Genomic DNA, 26752 nt, shown 5'->3' on the forward strand with positions numbered 1-26752 from the left:
TGACAATTAGGCAAGATCGGAAAAGAAAAAGTCTTCTTTGTGTTGACGAGTTTGTTTGTCTCAAATTAGACCTAATATAAATGAGATTACCCGGCAAAAGCAAGCTCACACCTCTCATTGAATTTGTAGACATACTTAAGGCACATATATGAGACTCATTTATAATTCTGTTTTGGGAATGATTCGTGTTCTTCTGTTAGCTGCATTGTTTTATACCTTCTGGGTATCCCATGATCATATTGTATAGTAGTTGTGTCCATGAGAACAGACCTTCTCTGCAGTGGCTCCCCGTCTGTGGAATGTTCTAGGCACCAGGCAAAAAATGTTCCATTTTAACTAGGCCCTTGGTTAATTTGATTGACAGCCTGTGTCCTTTTAAAATGTGGTTTGGGGGGTTATTGGGTTGTTGTTGTTTTTATTTTGATTATATATTTTGTGGTTTTATATTCTGATATTGTTCTGTGAACTGCCCTGAGAACTTCAGGTATAAGGTGGTATATAAATTCAATTAATAATAATAATAATAAAGGTAAAGGGACCCCTGACCATTAGGTCCAGTCGTGGACGACTCTGGGGTTCCGGCGCTCATCTTGCTTTATTGGCCAAGGGAGCCGGCGTACAGCTTCCACGTCATGTGGCCAGCATGACTAAGCCGCTTCTGGCGAACCATTCTGGCACGGAACCGCCATTTACCTTCCTGTCGGAGCGGTACCTATTTATCTACTTGCACTTTGATGTGATTTCAAACTGCTAGGTTGGCAGGAGCAGGAACCGAGCAACGGGAGCTCACCCCGTCGCGGGGATTCAAACCGCCGACCTTCTGATCGGCAAGTCCTAGGCTCCCTTAATAATAATAATAATACGTTATAAATCAAGCACAGCTAGTTGTTGTGCCTTTTTGCTTTCCAACTTATTCTTATCAATTAAAAATTTTAGTGTGGTGCAAGCAAATTTTTATTCTACAAGTGTGGCCCAAAGAAAAAAGTTTGAGGACTACTGGGCAAGCAGCTTAAAAAATCATGTATAGTAAGAGGGCCTTTTCTGCCTTAGTGTGTGACCTAGCCCACTATGAATAGCAGTCTAGTGTTTATCCTCTTGCCACATAGTTGGCATTGCCCTGCTTGTGTTGTACTGTTTTCTCTGCAAGAGGCACACACTGTTTTAATTGGAGGGTGGACTCATGGATTCCAGGATCATAAGATAATTGGCCTTAGAATTAGAGCCTTGCAATAATAATCATTTTAAATGGAGAAGGCTTGGAGCTCAATAGCTAGAAGCAGGGCGGCAAATCTAGACCTGAAAGGTTCTTAGGCTACCATGACCATCGTGTTGCTGTCTTATTTTTATTTGCCCTGTTACAAAGGTCTGGTTGCTTGTGATTCCAACCATATTGCAAGCAACTGTTAAGTAGAGAATAAAACCTGATGAGGAGCATGAACTAACATCCCACCAAATTTTGCCCAAGGTGGATTGGGGAAATCTAGTTTTAGGAGCAAGACCAGCCAAGCTAGTGAGATCTTGAAGCAGTTTTGGAAGGCTTATGGCCAAACTAAGTCTGTTTGTTTATTTAAGGAGATTGATAAACCTCTTCATCACAATCCTCTGTAAGTTTTGTGTATCATAAAACTGGAGATAAAACACTGTTAAAATCCACAGAACTCTTAAAGAGCAAATATATAGAAAAGAAGTATTTGTGTCTTTAGCCTTTGTATGGCTGTTGTTGTTTCAATTAATTAATGGCATGGGGATCTGTGAGCCCAATCAGGATAATTGTCTGAATGGGGTTTGAATCTTTTGCTACTTCTGATCTACGTCAGATAATATATTGATAATAAACAGCCACAAACAGGAATAACATTGCATCAAGGTTGTCTCTCAGGCTTTGCAATATTTTCTGAGCAAACAGTTCTAGTGGAGTGACTAGGAAAAAGTTCTTACAGATACTCATGGTTGGTCTTGAACATATAGGCCAAGTCATTCTCATTTAACTATGTCCGGGTGGCGCTGTGGGTTAAACCACAGACTTGCCGATCAGAAGGTCGGCGGTTCGAATCCCCGCGACGGTCCCTGCTCCTGCCAACTTAGCAGTTTGAAAGCACATCAAAGTGCAAGTAGATAAATAGGTACTGCTCCGGCAGGAAGGTAAACAGTGTTTCCTTGCGCTGCTCTGGTTTGCCAGAAGTGGCTTAGTCATGCTGGCCACATGACCCAGAAGCTGTACACCGGCTCCCTAGGCCAATAAAGTGAGATGAGCTCTGCAACCCCAGAGTCGGTCACGACTGGACCTAATGGTCAGGGGTCCCTTTACCTTTTACCTATCTCTGAGGCCCCACCAACTCTACTCATCATATACAACAAAGCTCAGTGGCAGATTAATATCCTACAGCAGGGGTCAGCAACCTTTTCAACAGGGGGCCAGTCCACCGTCCCTCAGACCATGTGTGTGTGGGACGACGACGACGACTATATTTTGGGGAAAAAAACACACAAATTAATTCTTATGCCCCACAAATAACCCAGAGATGCATTTTAAGTAAAAGGACACATTCTACTCATGTAAAAACAAGCTGACTCCCGGACCATCTGCGAGCTGGATTTAGAAGGCGATTGGGCCGCATCCGGCCCCTGTGCCTTAGGTTGCCCACCCCTGTCCCACAGCATTTTAAATGTGTCTGTGGGATGGGGGCTGGCTATTGTTTTGTTGTTTTGGTTTAACTATTTACTTGTGTTATTATTTTGTATTTTATTCTATGAACTGTCCTGAGACCTTTTGATGAAGGGTGGTATGTAAATTTAATAAATAATAAGAATAACAACAGTAACATCATTAACTGAGAACTCAGAGGAGCAATGAATGGAGGAGCTCTAAGCTGTAGCTGCATGAGCTTGTCTTACATAGGAGCCTGAAATGAATGTGAATTTGCTTTATAGACTGCATAATCTTTGTCTGTGGAATTGTGAGCTGATTCATGGAGAAGCAGATCAAGCCAGCGAACTTCATATGCCACAGGATGTCACCCTCAAGCTACTAAACCTCTTCTCAGATTCCTTCAAGGGCACATTAAACCCAAGCATTTAACAGCTACATATGGATGGATAGCTTTAACAATTATTCATCTACTTAGCAGACCAATCCTACTTGGAAGCAACTCAAAACAGAATTCAATGGGAGTCCCCCCCCCCAAATAAGCATGAGTTGAGTAGGGTGGCAGGCTACAGATTAATAATAATAATAATAATAATAATAATAATAATTTACTTATACCCCACCCTCAGCCACTCTGGGCGGCTTCCAACAGAATATTAAAATACAATAATCTATTAAACATTAAAAGCTTCCCTAAACAGGGCTGCCTTCAGATGTCTTCTAAAAGTCTGGTAGTTGTTTTCTTTTCCCATAATCAATAGCCCAAATATTCAGCAAATATAGCTTTCCTAGCATGGTGATGCACTCATGATGCAGGTATAAAAAAAAGCTGTACTTTTCTAGGAAAGGGCCTTTCAGCAGCTCTCCTTGAGCTCATGACATTAACTAGATGCCCATATTTTAAAGCATGTTCTTATTTCTTTGCCTAAATTCCATTTCCTGCTTCACCAGGGAATCGTGCCCCGAGACCGATTTGGCTGGTGCTTCTGGGATTTACACCCTTCAAAATGCTTCCTTTGGGCCATCAATCCTCATTTGGGGGGAAAGGCGGGGTAAGGTTAGGGACCTTCTTAAATGGAGACATATGGTGAAAAAGCAGCATCTTTTTCAGCTTCCTCTGTATCTTCTGCACTGAGCATGAACGAACCACCACATCAGATGTAGAAATATATAGCAGAATCACCCATCTCCAGAGGCTGGCTGATAGGCAACAAGTTCAGACCAGTGAATCATGACAGTGAAGCTGTCTTGGGGTATTTCAGCTTGTGTGTAGAATGCAACACATGTAGTCCACAAGCTGTACCTTAGTTGTCTTCATAGCTATATAAGCTGTAGATGGCATCTCCTAAAGAGTTTGGGCATTGTCAGAAGTTATGAAGAAACAGCGGGAACAGAAAACTGGGGGAACAGGAAGAACAAGGGCCTTGTGTGTCATAACATCTACGTTCTGTTTTTGCGCTTCTTTTAACATCTAAAACAGTGTATGCACTTGCACCTTCCTGACGGAGAGATATTTTTAAGTATTTAGTTGCAAGCAGGATTTATATACCACCTGTCTCTAAAAAATATGTGAGACAGTTTACAACCAGGAGACATTCCTTGTCTCTGCACATGGAACATGCACCCTTCCCTCTGGCTGTGAGGTTATGATGAAACATTTCCAATTTCTTGTGCTTTAATGCCCAAAGCTGCTCTTGATCTGCCACTGGCAGCAACCAAATTTGTCATTTGCTCATGTTGGTGCCCTCTTGCCTGTGATGTGTTGTGACATCATTGTATAACATTGGTGGAGGCTTGCTGATGAAAGCTGTGCTGAAATAAGGACTATTTGTCCTGGCTTTGCCTGCATTGCATGGTGTGAAGATGAGTCAGCACAGCATAGGCTGGACCTAACCGGAAAGGAAATGTATCATGCTTGGCACAATATAGACTTGAGCCAAAAAAACACACACACAAAAAAAACCCTCTGGCAGCAAAAGCTTTGCTTTTCCCTCTCACCTTTTGTAATTGGTTACTGAGGGTCAGAAATAAGGGTCGTGACTTTTCATTTAAAGAGTAACTACATGGAGATCTCTTCTTGCTTTTGTGTTAAAAATGGATCCCAAAGTTGATGAAGAGAAGTGAAGTAGCTACAGTGGTACCTTGGTTCTCAAACTTAATCGGTTCCGGGAGTCCGTTTGACTTCCGAGACCGTTTGAAAACCAAGGTGCGGCTTCCGGTTGGCTGCAGGAGCTTCCTGCACTCAATTGGAAGCCGCGGAGGCCGCGCCGGACGTTCAGCTTCCAAAAAATGTTTGCAAACCGGAACACTCACTTCCGGGTTTGTGGAGCCGATTTGTTCGGGAGCCAAGCCATTCGAGCAGCAAGGTACCACTGTACTGAGATGTAAGCATTCCAAAATAGCGTGCCGATCACGCTGACTGTTGCTCAGGCATGTTGTGCAAAGAAGGAAGGCGCCAATGCATAATAAATGTCCTGTATTTGAGCACTCACCTGGTGGCCACAGGTGATGAGGAATTGTATGCAGGCGAGTGCCCTGGATTCCACCCAAGCAAATGAGTGTGTTTTGTCTTAATGCAAATATGTGGAGTGTTGGCAAAGGAGAGATGCTCCATGTCTCCTCTGCACTCAGCAGAAATGGTGTGGGCTATCAAAGGAGGGAATGCTACCCCTTTAAAGGCCATCACAAAATACAGATGGATGCTGGAGGAGGGGGGGGGCTGCCTCTTCTTTCTCAGCCCACCCTAAGTAGGCTAGTACTCTTTCTTCCAGGCGAGGAAGGGGGTGGCGGTGTATTTACAAGGCTGCACCAAATTATACTTTATTCAGCACAATGCATTTCAACAATAACTGAAAAAGAACACACAGAAAGCAGTGTTATTTCGTTGTTGTTGTTTAGTCATTTAGTCGTGTCCGACTCTTCATGACCCCATGGACCAGAGCACGCCAGGCACTCCTGTCTTCCACTGCCTCCCGCAGTTTGGTCAAACTCATACTGGTAGCTTCGAGAACACTGTCCAACCATCTTGTCCTCTGTCGTCCTCTTCTCCTTGTGCCCTCCATCTTTCCCAACATCAGGGTCTTTTCCAGGGAGTCTTCTCTTCTCATGAGGTGGCCAAAGTATTGGAGCCTCAGCTTCAGGATCTGTCCTTCCAGTGAGCACTCAGGGCTGATTTCCTTCAGAATGGAGAGGTTTGATCTTCTTGCAGTCCATGGGACTCTCAAGAGTCTCCTCCAGCACCATAATTCAAAAGCATCAATTCTTCAGCGATCGGCCTTCTTTATGGTCCAGCTCTCACTTCCATACATCACTACTGGGAAAACCATAGCTTTAACTATACAGACCTTTGCTGACAAGGTCAATTTTGTTTTACAGTGCCCCAATGAAGAAGTAATCAAAACATGCTGGTCTGAAAAAAATAGAATTTAGTCCACCTTAAGCTATTTTCTACTGATGTTCCTCCACATCATGCAAAGCAAGTGGCAGGAGCCAAGTGTCTGATAACAGGGATTGCAGCTAGGAGACAACTGTTTACTGAAGTTGATCAAATGAATAAGGTTTTATTGATGCAGCTGAGAGGTTTTAAATTGATACTAAGATCTTTTATATTTCTGTCCCTTTTGCAGTCTTCCATGCCTCCCTCTCCCCATTTTGGTGCTTTTGGGCAAAGATTGTTGTGCCTGTTGCTTCTTGGGAGTCATTTATTGTTGCATTCCATTGTGCAGGACATAAGGTGGGGAGTCCACAGCATCCTTGCTGATCTCTACTGCACAGAAATGCATATAGATAGATAGAAAATATGCTGAATTTCCCCATCACTTACTCCAAATGAGATGGGAGGGAACTTGCAATGTTGATAATTCTTCATGTTATAGTTCCTTCACTTTTTACTCTAGCCTTCAGGAGTAATGTAAATGAATTCAGAGGGCGACACAGATTAAGGAATTTATATGACAAAGAAGTCCTTTGTTTTCCATTTCCCTCCGGAATAAGAGTAGTGTGAAAACTCTGAATAATAAACACAGCATAGCTGTCTTGACATATTTAATTTAAAAAAAAGAATGTGAACATTTATTTTGGTTATTTCCATGTGTAAACAACACTCTTTGGTAAAAACATTTTTTTTTCTTTTTTTCTCTCTTTTTTTTGGAAAAAAACCCTTCTCAATATTGCATAGAAAATACACACAAGCAAACAAAACTTTATATATATATATGTACACATACTTTCATAAAAATAGAATACATCTTGGCAAAAATTACTTCCAGAGTTTGTTACCACCTTATACAGTGTATTGACACCTAACACATTGCTTGACCAAACTTGCTAGACTTTTCTTCTTTTTAAGAAACCTATTTGGGGGTAGGCAAAAATTCCATGAAATCAAATTTCTTCTTTCTGCCTTTAAAGAGGAAGAAGCTGTGTTTCTTTGCTTGCACAGTCCACCACAGATTCCCTGCTTTAGTGTTCCCAAACTGTGCACCTTATAAAGCGTACTACAGAACTCAAATGTATTGCATTAAACTATTTTAATGTTCTCGTAAGAGGAATGTTACTATGCAGTCATTTTCTAAGGTACTAAGGACTAAGCGGGGGACAAGAATTCAAAGCAGATGGGCTCAACTATTCTTGAATTGCTGTGAGAAAAGCCTTCCAAGAGCAGGCCCCAACCTGGATTCTGCTTGTATCTGTTCGTCCCTACAAAGGGTTCTTTGTAAGCATATAACTGAAAAGATTAAGTGTGAATGTGACAGTTGTTTGAAGGCACACGTGTCACAAAAGTACACGCCTCATATAGCTGGAATTGGGTGCAGTTGCTTGTTGAGTACTTGTGATGGCAGGCCAAGGACTGCGCTTCAACCATAAGTTTGAGGCTGATTGAGCCCAACAATTCTGGGTATTGTTCACATGACAATACACACAACCTCCCCTTACTGGGACAGTGAAAAGAAGGCAGTTTGCATTCCTCTTCAGTTAAGGTGGCACCAGAAACGTTTATGTGATCTGAGGGAAGGAGGGGAATCCAGGACTTCTTCTTGTTTCCTTTGTAGAGTACACTCAAACCTTGATTGTCGAACGTAATCCGTTCCGGTAGACCATTCGGCCTCTGAAACGTTTGCATTCTGAGGCATGGCTTCCGATTGGTTGCAAGAACTTCTTGCACTCAAGCGGAAACTGCATCGGACGTTCGAGTTCTGAGGAATGTTCAAAAACCGGAACACTTGCTTCCAGGTTTTTGGTGTTCGGGAACTGAAACATTCAGCAATGGAGCTGTTCTGAGTTCCAAGGTTTGACTGTAGAAGGAAAAGGAGGATGTTATTTCTCCTTCCCCACTTCTAGCTGCTCACTGAAGACTAGATAAAGGGCCCGCATAATAATATTATGAGGTGGTGGTACTGAAGCATGGCTTTGTTTCCAATGCAGAATGGAGCTTTGTTTGTGGGGCCACCTTGCCAGTTTCAATTTGCAAATTGGGGCTTTGTGCAAAGTTTGCTTCTGTGTAATGTAATAGCCCTCAGTGGTGATACCTGCTAGTAGCTGACACATTAGTAGTGTCTTACTTTAGTGTTTGTGAATGTCAAGAAAATTGTGTTTTTCAATGTGGTAAGAAAAGACAACGAGGACAGCAAAAACATATAAGCTTTTCAAAATCTTTGTGGCAATTTTGCTCTCTTTGCATATCAAGGAGATCCTTGCCTACCACTTTGGGACCACCAAATTACCACCTAATTAGAACTTCTAACTAGTTCTGAGTCAGCAGAACAATCTTTGAGAAGTGACTGCTCCAGTGTAATAAATAAAGCAAGTGGTTAAGATTCCAAGGAATCGTGGATTATGGTCATTTTTGTCAAGATGGAATGATGGCAACAGATTGGCAGCCAGAGGGAAGGAAATAAGGATAGATCATAGCACCATTCTCCCCCCACAAGTTGCAAGGTCTGTTTTAAGATAAGGGACAGTGATTCTGGAAGTGGTGACACCCAGCGGCACATAGGCATGTGATTAACATACTTTGATTACTGTCGGCAGTGCTTTTCCTAGTATGGATAGGCAGACACGGCTATATAAACGATGAAGGTTGTTTGATATTCAATGGCTCCGTCGACACCGTAAGACAGAGCTCTGACTCTCATCCGGTACGTCTCTGGTTCCCGCAGAGGCCTGGTGGTGTAAACCACTCCTTTCAAGTTCTCATCTCTGAGTGCAAAAGGAATTGTCAAATCCTCGTTCACCATGAGGAAAGTTGTCCTCGGGTGCATCACTCCGTCTTCAGTGTAAGCAACTAGTCGGATTAAATCCTGATTGGCAGCGATGCCAAACGGCAGGGACATAAATTTGTATTCCAAGGCGTAAGGACTCAAGGCACACTCCAGATCGTTGGGTGGGCAGTTCTTGAGGCAAAACCTAAAATAAACACAACTATGAAGGCCTGGGCCATGACTGCATCGGAACAGCAACATATAGTGAAGCAATTGTGCCTTTTAATTCACATAGCCCCACTCTCAGGTAAGAGATAAAAACCATAGGCCTGTGATTTTATTTATTTAAAATTTATATGACTTTTTTTGGTAAAAACAAAACAAAAGCCCTTTGTTCTTCAGAAACCAGGCCCAAACTACAGGTTCTGGGAAAATGAACGGGTGTTTCCTGCATCTCCCTGATAACACGTAATCAAAAAAAGGAATGATGTGATGGGACAACATTAGCATCTTCCTGCACATCGCACCACTGTGTTCACCTAATGCTTAGAAGGAGAGGCAAAAGCTAGCATGATGTCACATATATCAAATAATAACGGTGAGCAGTGTGTCAGGTGTCTACTACATGTCTCCCCATAGCCTATAATTTGAGCCTAAGTTACTCCTTTAGCTAAAGAAGTGTGGGCAGATTTTTAAAAATCCACTTTCTTTCAGCCAAAGACACTGAAGAACCACTTAAGACAAACAGAAATTGAAGAATTGTTTCTTCCTCTACCAGCTAAGACCTAGCCACCAAAGATCAGGTAAATTAAATGGCTTTTTGGTGCATTCAACACATACTTAATGGAGTTCCCCGACAATAGGGAAGTAATGAACCTCACTAGGGGTTGTTTAAAGGTTTCCTTGAAGATCCAGCTTTGTTAAGAGGTGGAAAGGCAAGCATACAGATATTTTAAATAAATTGATAAAATGTTACCAACATGCATATGGTGCATGGGTGGGTAAATTAAGGCAGCTTTCCTGCTGGTCATAGAGATCACAGTGTGATACAGAGGAAGGGCCCCTGGAGGACTGACAGAACCATTGAATTATGCCCAGAGGTCTCTAACAGCCCCCTTGGGGGCCAGGGGTTAGGGATAATGGGAGTTGTAGTCCAGCGACATCCAGATTCCACATCTCCTAATCCAGGCATTGGCAAACTCGGCCCTCCAGATGTTTTAAGACTACAATTCCCATCATCCCTGACCACTGGTCCTGTTAGCTAGGGATGATGGGAATTGTAGTCCCAAAACAAGTGGAGGGCCAAATTTGCCTATGCCTGTCCTAATCTATAGGAGGCTATGCCAAAAGAGTCAATGAGTTATTTTGGAGCAACACATGGCACAGTGTGTGCTGGTGAAAGCATAGAAGAAACTTAGCCAACACATAATTTGAGCTCTTCTGAGGTCAGAAGGAAGAGTTGCAGTGTATATAAGACTATTCCATGGACTGGCCTCTTATGCAAATGTTAAGGAGATAAAAAAGGAAAAGAAAAACAATCTGGAAAAACTAACACGGCTGAATAGGAAACATACCCGGAAAGAGGATCTCGTTGATAATTTGGCGGGCAAGGCGTATCTATACACTGATAGCTTCCTCTCGTGTTAAAGCACATACGATTTGGTCCACAGTGGATGTTCTGTTCAAGGCACTCATCTATATCTGATTGGTTATCAAAGGAAAACAACAGATAACATCAGATAAGCAACTCATTGATTTCAGGTTATGTTTCACCCACATAGTAACAAGTAAACTGAAAACTCTCCCAGCCCATAGACAGCAAAGGTTTCTTACTACTAATAAAAACGTAAGGCTGTACATACGGATGGACAGAGCTTTAGGAAATAAAGCATAGAAATAAATAAGGGGGTTTTTGCTATGCAAATCTGGCATAAAATACCACTTGCTTATTATACTGAAGGATGCTGGGAGAGAGTACAGTTCTGCCCTTCCCAAAAGAGAACCCTGAAATGATACGTTCCACAGGCATAAATAAGGACCATCATTTAATTAATTAATTAATATCTTAAGATAGTTTCTACCTACAGTGGTCTCAACATCAGCTGCAGCAGGCTAATCTAACATCTGCTACATGGCTTCTGTCTGCAAAGGCATTTATGAGCTAGACGGTGCAAATGTTATACTTCTCATATAATATTTCCTTTATTTTCTCACCTTGGCATGTTTTGCCATTGGGCATAACCTGATAGCCAGCTGGGCAGAAACACTGGTAACTCCCTAAGGTATTCCTGCAATCATGCTGACAAGCATCCCTGTTCTCACATTCATTAATATCTGTAAAAAGAAAAAGAGGGGGAAAGTGGGGGGTTGAAAACATATAATATTGAAGCCAACGGACAAACTAATAATGAAAAATATATTTGATGCACATCTACAGAAATTAAATTCTTACGCAGACATAATATCCTGAACCATATGAAGGCTATGCATCGCTTTATGTATTTTTATTAGATTATGCATTTTAGCAAATTTGAAGAATGCTATCCCAATCTTTGACCTTAAGTTACATGTAGTTTTCAAGAGCTCTAAACTGTTAGACAATGAATCTCTGGATGATGCTTTCCACAGGCACTACAGATTGCCTGGAAAAGTTAGTCAGTGGCAGATGCTCTGAAGGCTGGCAAGGGTTTGAATGAGCAAAGTCAAAAGTCATGCATGTCTTCTGGAAGCCACTGAGCTAATTAATAGATGGCTCCCCAGAGGCAAATCCCTCACTGGGCACAAATGCCTCCCTCACACCCTCAATGAACTCAGCTTCTTACACCCAGAAAATTAGACAACACTATTGCTGAATTTGGCAACTTTTTGGGGGGTGGGTGGGTTGGGTAGGCACCATAGTAAAGCAGAAGAATTCAACTCATGAAGTCAAGATGTTGAAATTAGAAACTAGGAGACAGTTGAAACCTTTTTCTTAAAAAGTTAGGGCTTTGGTTTGAGCGAGGATATGCATTTTGCAACATCAATGCAGGAGTTGTGGCACCTACACGTGTTTTAAAAAGTGACTTGTGAGCGTTGTGCTCCTCTACCCCTTAAGTTGACACCAGCCAATTTTGAAGCCACACTCTGGACCTCAGTCTAGCTTCTCAAGAGAGTTTCTACAAATGTCCCTGAGACAAGTTCTCATTCCATGCACTTTGAACTTTCCCCCAATCACTGGGCACATGGGTCAAAACTCTAAAATGTAAACATACATAAATCTGCCCATCAGTATGCAAAGCACAAGGTGGCAGCACCCTGACAAGCTTTATATAAACTTTTTTCAACCATTTCAACCCAAAACAGACCTTATTTTGTGTCCAAGATAATGTTTCTCCTGGACCACACCCTGGCATTCCCTCGCTTTAGGTCCATTTCCATTGAGGTGAAGAGCAGCTGGGTGCATGCAAAGCTATCTGCAGTCAATTATGGAATTTATTTTTATCCCAAGAGGGGGGAAAAGAAGGCTGAAATACCCAGAAAGGGACAGGGGGAGACTAAATGGGATGGATATGCTCTGCTCTGCCAAAATATCTTTTCAGTTGTTTGGGGAGAAAGTGAAAGTTACATATACAGCGGTACCTCAGTTCTTGGAAGTGGAACGTTTGGGTTTTTGAACGCCGAAAACCCAGAAGTAACTGCTTCAGTTTTTCAATGCTTTTTGAAAGCCGAACATGCCATGCGGCTTCCGTTTTGAGTTTTTCGTGAGTAAATGCTTCTGGAAATGAATGCTTTGGTTTTTTAACGTTTCAGAAGTTGAACGGTCTTCCGGAACGAATTATGTTTGAAAACTGAGGTACCACTGTATTGGTAAAATCTTATTATAGAGCATCTATATCATATCTGTGTGCAAAAGCAACCTAACAATAAGCTGAATGAGCATCTTTATGGAATATGCATATTATGTATACATATATCTCTAGACACACATACACTTGACATTTACCTATACATTTGTTATTTCTTGCCTCATAGCCTTCGGGGCAAGTCTCTCTAAAATTCCTTTTAGTCCTGGAGATGGGACCTCTGCTGTTCCTATACTCTGAGTAGGAGCTGTAGAGATTGGATGAGTGCCTGACATATTGCTGAGGTCGGTAGTTGTCTCTCACGGGGGAGAACTGTGCATAGTTATGGCTATGGTAATAGCTGCCATAATCTGGCAACCTCTCCAATCCAGCGCAAGATTTGCCATCGCCTAATAAATGTTGTCCGGGGGGACAGATACACTTGAAGCTGCCGGGGCTGTTGGCACATTGATACGCACAAGGTCTAGGCACTTGTTCGCATTCATTTATGTCTGCTCATGGGACACAACAAACCATGTAACGTGGGGAGGGAGGGAGACAACACAAAACATTAAAAAGCATATCAGTCTGCGGAACAATCTGAAATTACAAATGTGATCCTGACATCACAAAGCTCTCCCTGCCCCCTGCGCTACACACAGTGCATGCACTGGACTTCCTGTTCACAAACATCATGTCATTAACTTGGCTGCCCAAACCTGCATACAGAAAGCTGCCCCGTGACAAGCTTAGTAACACAAATGCTGTGTGACCTCTAAAAGGCAATAAATATTGAGTAAAATAGAGGCGTGGGTGAGCTTCTCATTGCTCTACCCCCCCCCCCCCCGCAAAGACAAAGCTCCTAAGTGTGTCAGGTCCATTTCCTAAGGGGGTTTTCTGAACATGTTAAGATCTGCAAACATCTGTTCTGCTAGGAGAGTACTCTTTAACCTAAGACAGAGGCTTCACAGGAGTAGCCCCACTTACTTTTAGCATGCATGCACAGGGTTGCAGTGTAAATTTCTTCCCTTCCCTGCCATCTAAGAAATTGTAGGCTCTTGCAAACATCAACAAAGAAATAACAATGAAAAATAAGCGGAAAGGCGCAGAGAGGTGTAGCAAGCTGGTTTTAAGACAAGCAGCAGTTTAGTCAGTAACAGAACCTTGAAAGAAGCTAAAGGAACACAATTGCTACGTAATGGATATCATGCTAAAACGTTTGTTAGTGAATATCCCTTCTTTTAAAAACAAATGAAGCACATTCCGCAGCATTCTTAAAAACAGTTTGTTTGGAGATTCAGGTTTGCTTTCTGTTATCGTAGCTGCTTTTTGTGCCAGACAGGTAAATTTTATTTGGAAATGATACAGCACCAACAATGGCACGTTACCTAATTAGTGATGGATTCTCAAGTTATTTTCAGCTAGCGATGTTACGAGAAATCAGATAGGAGCCCTCAAAATTCTAATCTCCCTGCTTGATTTGTAGGAGAATGAAAGGGAGCTGCCCCGGCCTGCTCACCACCCTCATGCGGCACTCAAGATAACCTTTATCAGGTAGGCAGAATTCACTTGCCCCTTAAATGAAAGAGGCAAGATGGACCCTCCTTCCGACTTGCTTCTTTCAAATGGAGATGCAGCCAGCAGGGTTTAAGCACAACTTCTCTCATCTCCAACCAATGCCACTACCTATCAGGAGCGATGAGAGTTGCAGTTTACTTGCCACAATCCCAGGTGTAAGAGGTTGCTACCAGTGCTGACACTTGCTATGCCTTATTTTGCCTTATTGAATAAAGACCCACCTTCTCAATGGGTTTTGATGCTTGAAAGCCCGCTCGGCGAGACCCAGTTTGTTACGGGGCCAATTAGTCTGCTGCTTGTTAATATCTACCGTATTTTTCGCTCCATAAGACACACTTTTTTCCTCCTAAAAAGTAAGGGGAAATGTATGTGCGTCTTATGGAGCGAATGCAGGCGGGAGGCTCTGCTCTCTCTTTAAAGAGCTGCGCCGAGCTGGCTTTTCCGCGAGGTGGGAGAAGGGACTGACAGGCTGCCCTCCATCCCTTCCCCACCTCCCAGAAAAGCCAGCAAGAGCCGCTCTCTCTTCAAAGAGCCACGTCCCTCATCCCACTTTGCTTGCTCCCATCCGTCCCTCATCCCACTTTGCTGGGAAGCCAGCAGAGCAAGCGGGACGGAAGGGGCTCCGTGTAAGGGCTCCCTTTCGTCCCTCATCCCGCTTTGCTGGGAAGCCAGCAGAACAAGAGCCGCTGAGCAGCTATCGCTCTTGCTCTGGTGGCTTCAGCGAGAGCTGTGCAGAGGCTGTTGCTCTGCTGGCTTCTCGGCGAAGCTGGAGGAGGGACGGACGGGAGCAAGCAATGCGAGAGCTGCTTACATGGCTTCTGTCCCACTTTGTGCAACTCTCACTTTGCTTGCCCATCCCTCCTCCCACCTCGCTGTAAAGCAAGCAAAGCACCTGTCCCGGTGCCTCCTCCTCCTCTTTTACAGCGAGGCAGGAGGAGGGATGGACAATCAAAGTGAGAGCTGCGCAAAGCGGGAGAGAAGCCATGTAAGCGGCTCTTGCTTTGCTTGCTTTAAAGCAATAAAAGCGAGAGCCGCTTACATGCTCTGCGCAGAATATTTTTTTTCTTGCTTTCCCTCTCTAAAAACTAGGTGCGTCTTATGGTCAGGTGCATCTTATGGAGCAAAAAATACGGTATTTTCAAACAACAATTCTTGTTTATAAAGTTAGGAGTTACAAATACCCTTTTCCTTGCTTACTTCCTGAAAATTTTCCCAGTAAACTTCATGCTTTGGGGCTGAATTTTGACTGCTCTATATACCTGAGGGAGCATTCTTACGCCACTGAGCTGATCATCTCTGCTTTTGTCTTCGTTTATCTTGGGGAAGTTAAACAACACCTCTGCTGAGTGAGCCTCCGTAAATTTTGCAATCCCTGCTCTGTGCTTTTTGGGAGAAGATGATTGACTTGGAGCCCAACCTGCGTGTAAAGGAGAGTGCTAGCCAATTTGCATCTGGTTAAAAATGTTGGAAGGCCCTGACCAACAGCCTTCCGTGGTGCCTTGAAGTAACAAAGCCAGTGGGAAGACTAAAACAAGGAGCCCAAGGCCAAGTATAAGATGTGGCTGGGACCTGGAGGACTGAAGTTTATTTGGAGTCACAAAAGGGAGATAAAGGAACTGTGGCATGGCAGAACAAGCTGTACTGCATCCCTGCTCCCTGCACATGTGATTTTGCTTGCTTGTTTTTACATTTACAATTGAATACATGACCGGGGGTGGGGGGGCACTAATATACAAGGACATTTTGTCATTATATGCAGAACAGCAGCTCAGATAGTTAGCCCACATACAAGCTACATTGTCTGGCACAAAGTACATGCAGTGCAGAGAACAAAATAAAGCAAGGAACCATGCAGAATTAAGCTTTGTCCCAAATTCATCTTGCAACATGCATGTCATACACAGTGGTACCTCGGGTTAAGTACTTAATTCGTTCCGGAGGTCTGTTCTTAACCTGAAACTGTTCTTAACCTGAAGCACCACTTTAGCTAATGGGGCCTCCTGCTGCTGCCGCGCCGCTGGAGCACGATTTCTGTTCTCATCCTGAAGCAAAGTTCTTAACCCGAGGTACTATTTCTGGATTAGCGGAGTCTGTAACCCGAAGCATATGTAACCTGAGGTACCACTGTAATGCATAGCCACGATACATGCAAGCTTAGTTTTACTTGGTGTGATTTAAATTATTTTAACAGTCACATTCCCTGGGAATTGTATGCATTTGTGCTTGAAATCAGCCACTCTTATTTAATTTTTTTTCAGTAAGAGGTCTTTGAGGTCTAATTAGTCGTAGCTGAAGCCTGCTGATTTCAAGCAGTAAAGCATGTTAAACCCTTTTGTGGGTAGGCATAGGCAGCAGCCAGAATCAGACGGTGCGTACCAGAATAGCATTCATGTTTATCCAACCCCTGCTTCTAACTTACCCATACAAGGTCTTCCAATGCCATGGGATCGGTACCCTCTCGGGCACACACAGCGGTAGCTTCCTCGCGAGTTCTCACATATCTGGTTGTAGCGGCACTGATGTGTACCATCTCTGCATTCATCGATATCTGACAAGGAACACAAAATCTTTAAAAGTAACTGTACTTATATACAAACACTTTATAGGAGATATTTATTATTCACATAGAGCTTAGCTACAAGGTTACCCAAAGTTGTCCCCCCACAGTATTTTATTTTGTTTGTTTTGTAATTCCTCCATTTTCATAGATGGATACTTTTCTGTCATAAGAGTGTGTTTTACTATCCAGAATTCAGCCTCCTCTTGGGGTCTTGGATGTTAATACAGTGGTACCTTAGTTTTCAAACGCCTTGGTTCTCAAACGCCGAAAACCCGGAAGTAAGTGTTCTGGTTTCCTAATGTTTTTCGGAAGCTGAGCATCCAATGTGGCTGCCGGCTATTGTTTCTGGTGCACCAGCACCAATCAGAAGCTGTGCCTTGGTTTTTGAACATTTGACTTCTGGAATGGATTAAGTTTGGCAATTTTGTTTTCACTATTTATTTTGCATTTTTGTTTTTCAGGCTTTTTCGATTAATTTGTTTTTGTGACTGTGTGGAACCCAGTTCAGCTACTGATAGATTGATTGTGTGACTGCGGAAATGGATAAAAGCCCCTCATCCGAACAATGACTATCATCAGTGCAAGTAAGAAAAGAAAAATTATTCTTTTTTTAATCATCTACAATACTGTCTTATTTATTTTATAGTACAGTACATTGATCATTGCTTTCATTTTATGGATGAATGGTCTTGTTAGATAGAAAAATTCATGTCAAATTGCTGTTTTAAGGGTCATTTTTAAAAGTCTGGAACAGATTAATCCGTTTTGCATTATTTTCTATGGGAAAGCGCACCTTGGTTTTGGAACGCTTTGGTTTTGGAATGCACACCACTGTATATGGGAATTCAGGTATCCCCTTTTTATTCATTTTTATCATTATCTTCCCTTATTCTTAAATGAAAATACACAGCACAATCTTTTCTGAGAAGGAATGAGGGAGATTTTTTTAAAAAACCCAATGAAGAGTAAAAGTATTCTACATGTGTGTGTGGGCCTTCTCGGTAGTGGCGCCCGCCCTGTGGAATGCACTCCCATCAGATGTCAAAGCGATAAACAACTACCTGACATTCAGAAGACATCTTAAGGCAGCCCTGTTCAGGGAAGTTTTTAATGTGTGATATTTTAGTGTATTTTTGGTTTCTACGGAAGCCGCCCAGAGTGGCTGGGAAAACCCAGCCAGATGGGCGGGGTACAAATAATAATAATATATGATGATGATGATGATGATGATGATGATGATGTTGTTGTTGTTGTTGTTGTTGTTGTTGTTGTTGTTGTTGTTTTTGTGCCAATTTCCGATTCACGTAGTTGTTCAAGAGTAGAACACATGCTTTTTGGGATATGTTACCCATTGTGTAGTTCACAAGTGACATTCACAAACATAGTGGAAGGAGAGGGATGAGGTAGAAGCAGCTGGAGATCTCCTGATTCTCTGCTACAGTCTGACAAGAATGCAGAAAAGAAACATACATACCTATACAACTTCCATTTTCTGCTTTGGTCATTCCATTTGGACACAGATCAATGCATTTATAGCCACCTCGTGTATTCTTGCAATGCTGGTCAAGTCTGCATACATTTTGTCTGCATTCATTCACATCTTTAAGAAGACAGAAAGTTCAGTAGCTAAACTGATAGTGTTATGCTTTCACCTCTTGGGTGAAAATCCTTGTTTTACGTAACTTCTCCCTCTCCCATATACTTTTGTGAAGAAATCTTTATGTTGCTCAGATGAAAACGGCTTACAATTTGCATGTGGCACCAAGGTCATATGATTTGACCTTTTCCTATTGCCAAGTGAAATAGATTTTAACAGAGACGTACAGCAAAAATTCACCCTGTCACATCTGACTTGGGCTGCATTTCTGGTTGTTGTAGAAACATGTTTTTGCCTTAAGACAAGGGTGGAGAATTAGATCTGGCCAATGGGTCAAATTCTTACCTTCCCCATCTCCCGTTAGCCAACTTTGGCACGTGGGTGGGGCTGCCGCCTGTCCATCACCTGACATCACAATGACCTCAGGTGGCCCATTTTCCTTTGCCCACATGGTTTACATCAATCCATGTGGACAGAAACAGAGGGTGTTGCAGGCACTGCTGATAGGCTTTTGGCAGGGAGCCGATGTTTTATATAAACTTTCTTTTTTAGATCTTATATTTGCAATTGTAGTGCTGCAACTGTCGTTAAGGCATGAGTTTGACTTACAAAGCATGACCAGATAGGTAGATCTGAGCAATCTCAGCTACGTAGAGAAGTGCTAATTAGTGCCTATTGATGGAGGAGATGGACAATGACACACAAGGTAGAGCAGGACCTCTATGGGCAAGTAGTGAGCCCTTAGCCTTGCAGAAAAGAGCTGTGTAAGAGGGAAGGAGCCACAACCACTGCTGATCCTCCCCACAACCCAGGGCAAGGGCTGTGTATGGGCATTTCACTCATGCCACAGGGGGAGTATCGCTGGCAGCAGAGGGCGGCCCACAGGTCCTAGTCCTGGGCCAAGGTGGCAGAGGAATTAAGCTGCCTGAAGAAGAAACACTCGTCTAGCACAAAGAACTGCTAAGCAAGGAACTTTCAGTCTTTCTGTCTTACAAAGCATAGCAAAAAAGATTCTTTCAGTGGAATCCAGCCTTTGCAGCTGAAATTATCATGAGTGCTATGAGCCCAATCCCTGTGTAGTGTAGTGCCTAGAGCAGGGGTCCCCAAACTAAGGCCCGTGGGCTGGATAAGACCCAAGGGACTCATTTATCCAGCCCACGGCAACCCCTGCCACCCGCTCACTCTTACTGACACTAAACTGCGCGGCTGCCCACTTCCGGGTTGGAGGAGCTTGTTGCATGCGCACAAGCTATTTCCGATGCACATCTGTGGAGGAGGCCCGTGCACATGCACACAAGCTATTTCCGGTGCTCCTCCGACCTGGAAGTGTGTTGGAAATATTGTGTGTGCACGCATATGGGCACGCGCCCTCTGCCCCGCTGCATGATTGGCGCTGGAGACACCAGTCTGAGGCGCAGTAAGTTTGCTGACCCCTGGCCTAGAGTGTTAGATTGGAAAAATATTGAAGAACAGCCTTACCAAAGGTGTCATGGGCTTTGAAGATGCTAGAACTCAGGATGAAGGGGAAAAACGTGCAAAGAGGCAGGCACGCTTGGTAAACCCTCACTGTAATCAATTCCCACCCAGAAACCTACATCCCCACTGTGGAAGGACATGTGGATCCAGAATTGGCTTCCCCAGTCCCTTACAGACTCACTGTTTAAACAGTGTTCATGGAAGAAAATCTTACTCTGTTTCAAGTGATCATCAAAGAAAAGAAGAGGATTAGGAGCGGGGAAATCTAGGTTTAGATCCTGCTCAGCCCTGAAGTTCACTAGACCTTGGTTCATTCATTGTTCCTTATACTAGCAATAGGTTGGAGACTTTCAAGGCCTTAAGGTTTCTTCAGATATATCTGATTGACCATATGTTGCCCATTCTAGATTATATTTCAAAGCAAACCTACTCCAGACATTTCAAAGGCAAATTGTCATTAGATTTCCAGAGGATTTTTTTATCAGCAGGACTTAATAGGCTTTGTCCAGCTCTCCAAGAGAACCTTTATAAACTACGTGTATAGGCCCCACTATCCTGAAATCTATTTCATACCTATGCATTTTCTGCCTTTTAGTTGATATCCTGGTTCACATCCACAGTGGAAGCTTCCAATGGTGTTGAAGCAGCGTTGGTTACAAGGGTTCGACTCTTGGCACTCATTGACATCTGTTGAATAATATAGACACGATTAAACCTCTCTTACCCTGCAGACTTGGAGTGATTGCTGTCAGAGGGCAAAGCCAGACATTTGTCACCAAACAGAGGCAATGAGATGAGGGAATTTCTTAACTCTTCACATGACTATTGTTTTTTCCTCAGCCTAACCAATATGTTTCTGTCCAGCTTGGGGAGGCGAAGCCAGGCTGAACTGCTGGGGATCGTGTAGGATCAGGTGGCTGCGTGTGACCCCGCAAATAACACCCCCTATTTGAGGGGGGGAGTGGTCATTGTCAAATAGTGGAGCTGAGCAATATCATTCATCTGGAGTCTGGCTGATCATTTTGTGGTCTTAACAAACTATACTGGAAGCAGCAGATAATGAGATTAATGGTTAACAGTTTGAGTTCATTAGGTGAAACATCAGTGACATTTCATGCAGTTTCACTAGTTGCAAAACCCAGGGGTTGCCAGGCTATTTCGTGGCAATTCCCGCCTCCCCCCAATTGGAATAAATAAAGACCACAACTTTATTGGTTACAGGTAAGAGCAGTATTGGCTTTAGGCATTGGTCCTATCAGACTATCCGGCTTCAGCCTGTTAGCATGAAGACTGGAAAGGGTTAACACCAGCAGGGGGAGCGCTGGGATGCACATCACTAGGAACTCCCCCAGGTGTCACCGCTTGGGGGCGTGCTTTAGGCCCTGGCCTCCATAGGTTTCAGATAAGGCAACACCCCCCAGAATCGTTTACCGGATTACCCTTAAATATTTGGGGGAGGTGATGGCGCTCCCCCCCAACACAGCTACATAATAATACCCCTACCAATGCCTAACCGCCATAACCAAGAGATGTTGTGACAATTTGCTACGAGGTAGGCGAAAAACCAAATGGCCAGTGCCAATTCGCCAAGTGGAAAAAATTCCTACCAGGCCCCTTAACAGCGACCAACCGAAGTCCATAGCAATGTCAGAAGGAAAACCTAAAGGGAGGGTGGGTGGGAAATCGAATCTGCAGCACGGACGAAAATGGGGGATCCGGGGGCCGCGCCAGCCTTAAATGACCCAGATCTAACTCAGGCTGCCGGTTAGCTATCATTGCTCTAAACCATGCAAAATACTAGCATGAAATGGAAAGTAACATCAAATGACCTGTGTTTACACAGATCCGAGCGAAAGAGCACTAATGAAAAACGTCTTGCCTGTTGAGTATTCTGGAAACTGCAGAGAGATTATCAGATAATCACAAAATGTGAAGGCAAAATTTCAAAGAACATTTTAATCAAATCCTTACTGCATTCAAGGATCCATCCTGCCCTCATAAAAAAAAACTGTTATTTAACGGAGTCTCATGTGATTTAATAATAATTGTTGGCAGATGAGACGACACTATCTCCATACCTTGGCAATTTAGTCCATCTGATGTTCTTCTGAAGCCGATCCCACACCGAACCACACAGTGGTAAGAGCCAATAATGTTTTCACAGTCCTGGCCAGCATGGCAAGAATGCCTCCCTAAGGCACACTCATCAATATCTGCAAAAAAGGCAAGCCATATGTGCACTCATACTTCAATCCATCATGGAAGAAACAGTGTCTACTTTATCATGAGAATATTACCCTGGTTAGTATCTTAGGACCTGATCTGAAGGCATATATAGTGGCACGTCCGGTTGCAGACGGGATCCATTCCGGAGGTCTGGTTGGATCCCGAGGTTTCCGCAACCTGAGGACCACTTCTGTGCATGTGTGCGTGGTGGTAGACCACTTCTGCACATGCGCATAAGAGGTTTACTGCTTCTGCGCCTGCGTGCGCAGCAAAACCCGGTAAAATACTTGCGGGTTTGCTGCTTTTGCATCCCAAAGTTTACGTAACCAGAGGGTTACATAACCGGAGGTACTGGTCAGTATCTGAATAGGACATCAGCTTTAGTATCATCAAAGAAGAAATGGGATGTAAATACAAAGAATAAAAGATAAAATAATATTCATCTCATGTATTCTAAATACTGTCCTAAAATTACAGAGTGGCCAGTGCATGGCATCTAAAAGCAAACCTTACCTTGGCACGCTCTTCCATCTGCTGATATGGTTAGGCCTTGGGGACACGAGCAATAATAGGTTCCTATAGCGTTGTGGCAAGTGTGGGAACATGGATTTCGAACTGTACACTCATCTTCATCTAATGATAAAAGCAAAACCGCATAAAACTAGGGTGCCGTTTGTACGGTATAGTTCAGAAACAGGAATATAGACTGGCAACAGGAAGTCTATAGGGTCTAACTAGGCCTCTGGGATTCATTACCGTTATCTTTAACAACAAAAATGAGGAAGACCCAGCGCCCTTCCTACATTGTTAATCCTGCTCAAACTGCAGCAGCAATTGGAACATTCTAAAAATACTAAAGGTTTAGGAACAAGGAGAAGCAAAACGAAAATTCAATCGTGTTAAAAGATCAAGAATGGAAGCCTGCACCCCCAAGTTCAGTTTCAGTTCTAACCCACTCTTAATATATCCTGTGTGAATATATGTCAATATGTTTCCATTGGGCAAAGTCAGATTCTCTCCCCCCCCCCCCCCCCCGGATAAGGGCAGGGATGGGTAATACCCAACTTGAGCTTCTCAAAACAATACATGAACTGAAACACAGCCGCTCTATGAAATTCGCAGTTCTCTGAATTCTTGCCTTGACACTCTTGCCTTGACAAAGGTGCATGTATTAGGGAAAGTGTACTTTAAAAGGCATACAGTGGTACCTCGGGTTAAGTACTTAATTCGTTCCGGAGGTCCGTTCTTAACCTGAAACTGTTCTTAACCTGAAGCACCACTTTAGCTAATGGGGCCTCCCACTGCCGCCACGCCGTTGGAGCACGATTTCTGTTCTCATCTTGAAGCAAAGTTCTTAACCTGAAGCACTATTTCTGGGTTAGCGGAGTCTGTAACCTGAAGTGTATGTAACCTGAAGCGTATGTAACCTGAGGTACCACTGTATTATTAGTGAAAATAACATACAAATACATTAGGAAAAACTACTTGACAAAATGTGTATATTAGTCAGAGCAACAAACAAAAATATATGAGAAATTCTCGCTAAAAAGCTAACAAATTTTCATGAAGATTTTTTTTTAAAAAAAACAACCCACAAACTGCTGCAGAAAAGAAGAACTCACTATTAAGATTGGAAAAATGAGAAACCTAAATAGACAGGTTCATCCATCCCTCCTTGAGAATAACAGTTTCTGAATAAGCAATATGTTCAGCAACTTTAGCTCTAATTTACCTAAAGTGAAGTCTGGAGGAGGCATCCTAGGAGCCTGTAAGGGGAATGTGTGCTTCAAAGGGGCTTGGCAGGCAAGAGGGCTGCAAAGCAAGGAGCCAAGGCAGCGATTGGAGTGTTCTTTATTCAGTCACATTATTAGCCATATTCTTACCTGTACAATATGGCCCAGCAGAGTCTAAGCCAAACCCATTAGGACATTGGTTGCTTTGGTCTCCTGTGGATGAAGGAAGCAAAAGGATTACAGACTGACGACGACGACAACAACAACAACAACAACAACTAAGGACATCAGATTTTTCTTTTCCAAAGTTCTTCAAAAGTTCACTAGGTACTTTGGTTGGAAAAGTTTTCTGTTTACTGTAATTTTGTTTATTTAATTGATAGGTCTATAAATGATGTAAGAAGATGAATATTCAAAACTGAATAAACGTTTATGCAGAAATGTACCGCCCTCAATAAGATTATGTTGCTTTTATGTACAACAATGGGGAAAAAATCCATCTAAAATAAAAAATTGCATTCAAGATGACAGCAAGGAAAGAACCAAAGTAAATATCCTTCCTTTCTAAAGCATAATCCACTTCAGGAAAGGCAAATCATCTCAGATTCATTTACAGTGGTACCTCAGTTTACGAACTTAATCCGTTCCTGAAGTCCATTCTTAAACCGAATCCGTTCTTAAACCGAGGCGCACTTTCCCTAATGAGGCATCCCGCCACCGGTGCCCTTCCACCGTTCGGCTTCCGTTCATAGACCAAGGTAAAGTTCGCAAACTGGGACACTACTTCCAGTTTTGCAGAGTTCGTAAACCGAATAGTTCGTAAACAGGACTGTTCTTAAACAGAGGTACCACTGTATTTGTATCTAGTCACCAGACCATCAGAATAACAGTGTGTGAGTGTGTGTAGGCAAGACAAATAAAAGTTAACAGACCCAAATTAAACTACATAAACAAAGCTAAAATGCCATATTTTCCTGGCAACTCACAAGTCCCCTTTAAAAAGATGTCCCTGTATTAACAAATATTTAAAAAAGAATTTATACACATCTGAATAAATTTATGCAAAAATTAAAGGGGAAAAGTTAATAAAACTTTAAATTATGAAGCACCCAGATAAGATGCAGCATTCTCTCTAAGGAATTTCCTGTCTCATCAGTTATTGCAGACAGTAATTGTGTACTCTTCACAGTTGCATTTTTATCTTGTTCACCCAGTAGATAAATTACAGACTCTTGATTAGACCTCTACCTATTTCTCCCTAAATTTGTCCCAAGTATTGTTCTATCAGTGCATTATGCAAGGCATTATATATAATAGTATGTACAAGGTCTGCTACCCAATTTAGACTACTTAGAATATGGCATGTTTTTACCATATTCCTTCTAAAACATTTAACGGCATCAGATTTAACTGGCCTTCGATAAAGGCCATCCTTTAGTTAAAAGACATCTCACTTCTACCAAACCCTGCGTGTACCATTCCCCGTAACAATACCTTTTGTAATGGAAGCACGGATTTTAAAAGTTAGAGCTTCTTCGAGTGCATTGTATTCTGTTTCAACAGAGGCGGCCTGGAGGGTCTCCACCAGGAAGGGCATTCTTCCGCGATTCGGGTCGTAGGTAATGGTATGGTTCCAAGTGTATGGTACACTAACTCCATCTATGGTGAAGAGTCGTGTAGAGTAAGCATAGAGCTGACCAGGGCCTGTCTGAATATAATCTTCTGTATAATCCTGAAACGAACACCACACAACTCCAGATTAAGGAGACATTAAGGAGACACTTTGCCATTCTCCATGGCCATAGCGGACATGCAGGAATGGACGCAATCATCCACAGTTTTGAAAAATGCTAGATTGCTATAATGGAACTACATTTCCCTTCCATTCTTCCAGCTTGAAAGGAGCACAACTGGAACCCAGAGTGGGAGAAAATACACGGACTACAATAAAGAATTGAAATATTTTATATTTGAGCTGTTGCTTAGTGCTCATGTGACCAGCACCAGAGGACAGACTGCTAAGAGCTGGTCTTGTGTGTTCTAAGTAGGAGAAGGGATTAAAGGTAAAAGGTAAGGACCCCGGACGGTTAAGTCCAGTCAAAGGAGACTATGGGGTTGCGGTGCTCATCTCGCTTTCAGGCCGAGGGAGCCAGCGTTTGTCCACAGACAGCTTTCCGGGTCATGTGGCCAGCAGGACTAAACCGCTTCTGGCGCAATGGGACACTGTGATGGAAGTCAGAGTGCACGGAAACGCCGTTTACCTTCCCACCTTCTCTACCATATTTTTCACTCTATAAGACGCACCAGACCACAAGACGCACCTAGTTTTTGGAGGAGGAAAACAAGAAAAAAAATATTCTGAATCTCAGAAGCCAGAACAGCAAGAGGGATCGCTGCGTAGTGAAAGCAGCAATCCCTCTTGCTGTTCTGGCTTCTGGGATAGCTGCGCAGCCTGCATTCACTCCATAAGACGCACACACATTTCCCCTTACTTTTTAGGAGGGAAAAAGTGAGTCTTATAGAGCAAAAAATACGGTACTTGCCCTGGCGTGCTTTCGAACTGCTAGGTTGGCAGGAGCTGGGACAGAGCAATGGGAGCTCTGTCGCGGGGATTCGAACCACCAGCCTTCTGATCGGCAAACCCAAGAGGCTCAGTGGTTTAGACCACAGTGCCACCTGTATCCCATCACATCAGTGGATGGATGCCTATCCATAGCAAAAATAAAACTAACAATATAGTGCAAAATAGCAATCAAAAGAACTTCTGGGGACAATGAGCGGATGATCAAATAGTATACTTTGCCTATAGCTACAGGATGATATGAGGATGATAGTGCTGTCAACCGACACACTAACATTAAAATGGCTGAGTGTACTGGGGAAACCTATAGACAGATAGTTTCAGTAGTGTATA

The 26752-nt window shown here is 42.9% G+C and overlaps 1 protein-coding gene across 4 annotated transcripts in view; it reads right to left on the reverse strand.

The window, feature by feature from the left end:
- Window positions 1–6690: 6690 nt before the first annotated feature.
- The window catches only part of HMCN1 (hemicentin 1), a 298745-nt gene continuing 278683 nt past the window's right edge, over window positions 6691–26752 (reverse strand). For 2 of the 4 annotated variants that reach the window (XM_083445251.1, XM_083445253.1), the window contains 11 exons: window positions 25333–25570; window positions 23989–24051; window positions 22619–22738; window positions 21958–22092; window positions 20453–20566; window positions 18281–18406; window positions 16666–16794; window positions 12830–13180; window positions 11062–11181; window positions 10422–10548; window positions 6691–9052 (listed from right to left, as the gene is read on the reverse strand). In XM_083445251.1, coding sequence (XP_083301377.1) covers window positions 8686–9052; window positions 10422–10548; window positions 11062–11181; window positions 12830–13180; window positions 16666–16794; window positions 18281–18406; window positions 20453–20566; window positions 21958–22092; window positions 22619–22738; window positions 23989–24051; window positions 25333–25570 — 1890 coding nt within the window. In that variant the 3' untranslated portion in view covers window positions 6691–8685. The remainder of the gene's footprint in view (window positions 9053–10421; window positions 10549–11061; window positions 11182–12829; window positions 13181–16665; window positions 16795–18280; window positions 18407–20452; window positions 20567–21957; window positions 22093–22618; window positions 22739–23988; window positions 24052–25332; window positions 25571–26752) is intronic. The other 2 variants (XR_014512480.1, XM_083445252.1) reach the window with 2 other exon arrangements.

Source organism: Podarcis tiliguerta, assembly GCF_965153285.1.
Source record: "Podarcis tiliguerta genome assembly, chromosome: 6".
NCBI lineage: Eukaryota > Metazoa > Chordata > Lepidosauria > Squamata > Lacertidae > Podarcis > Podarcis tiliguerta.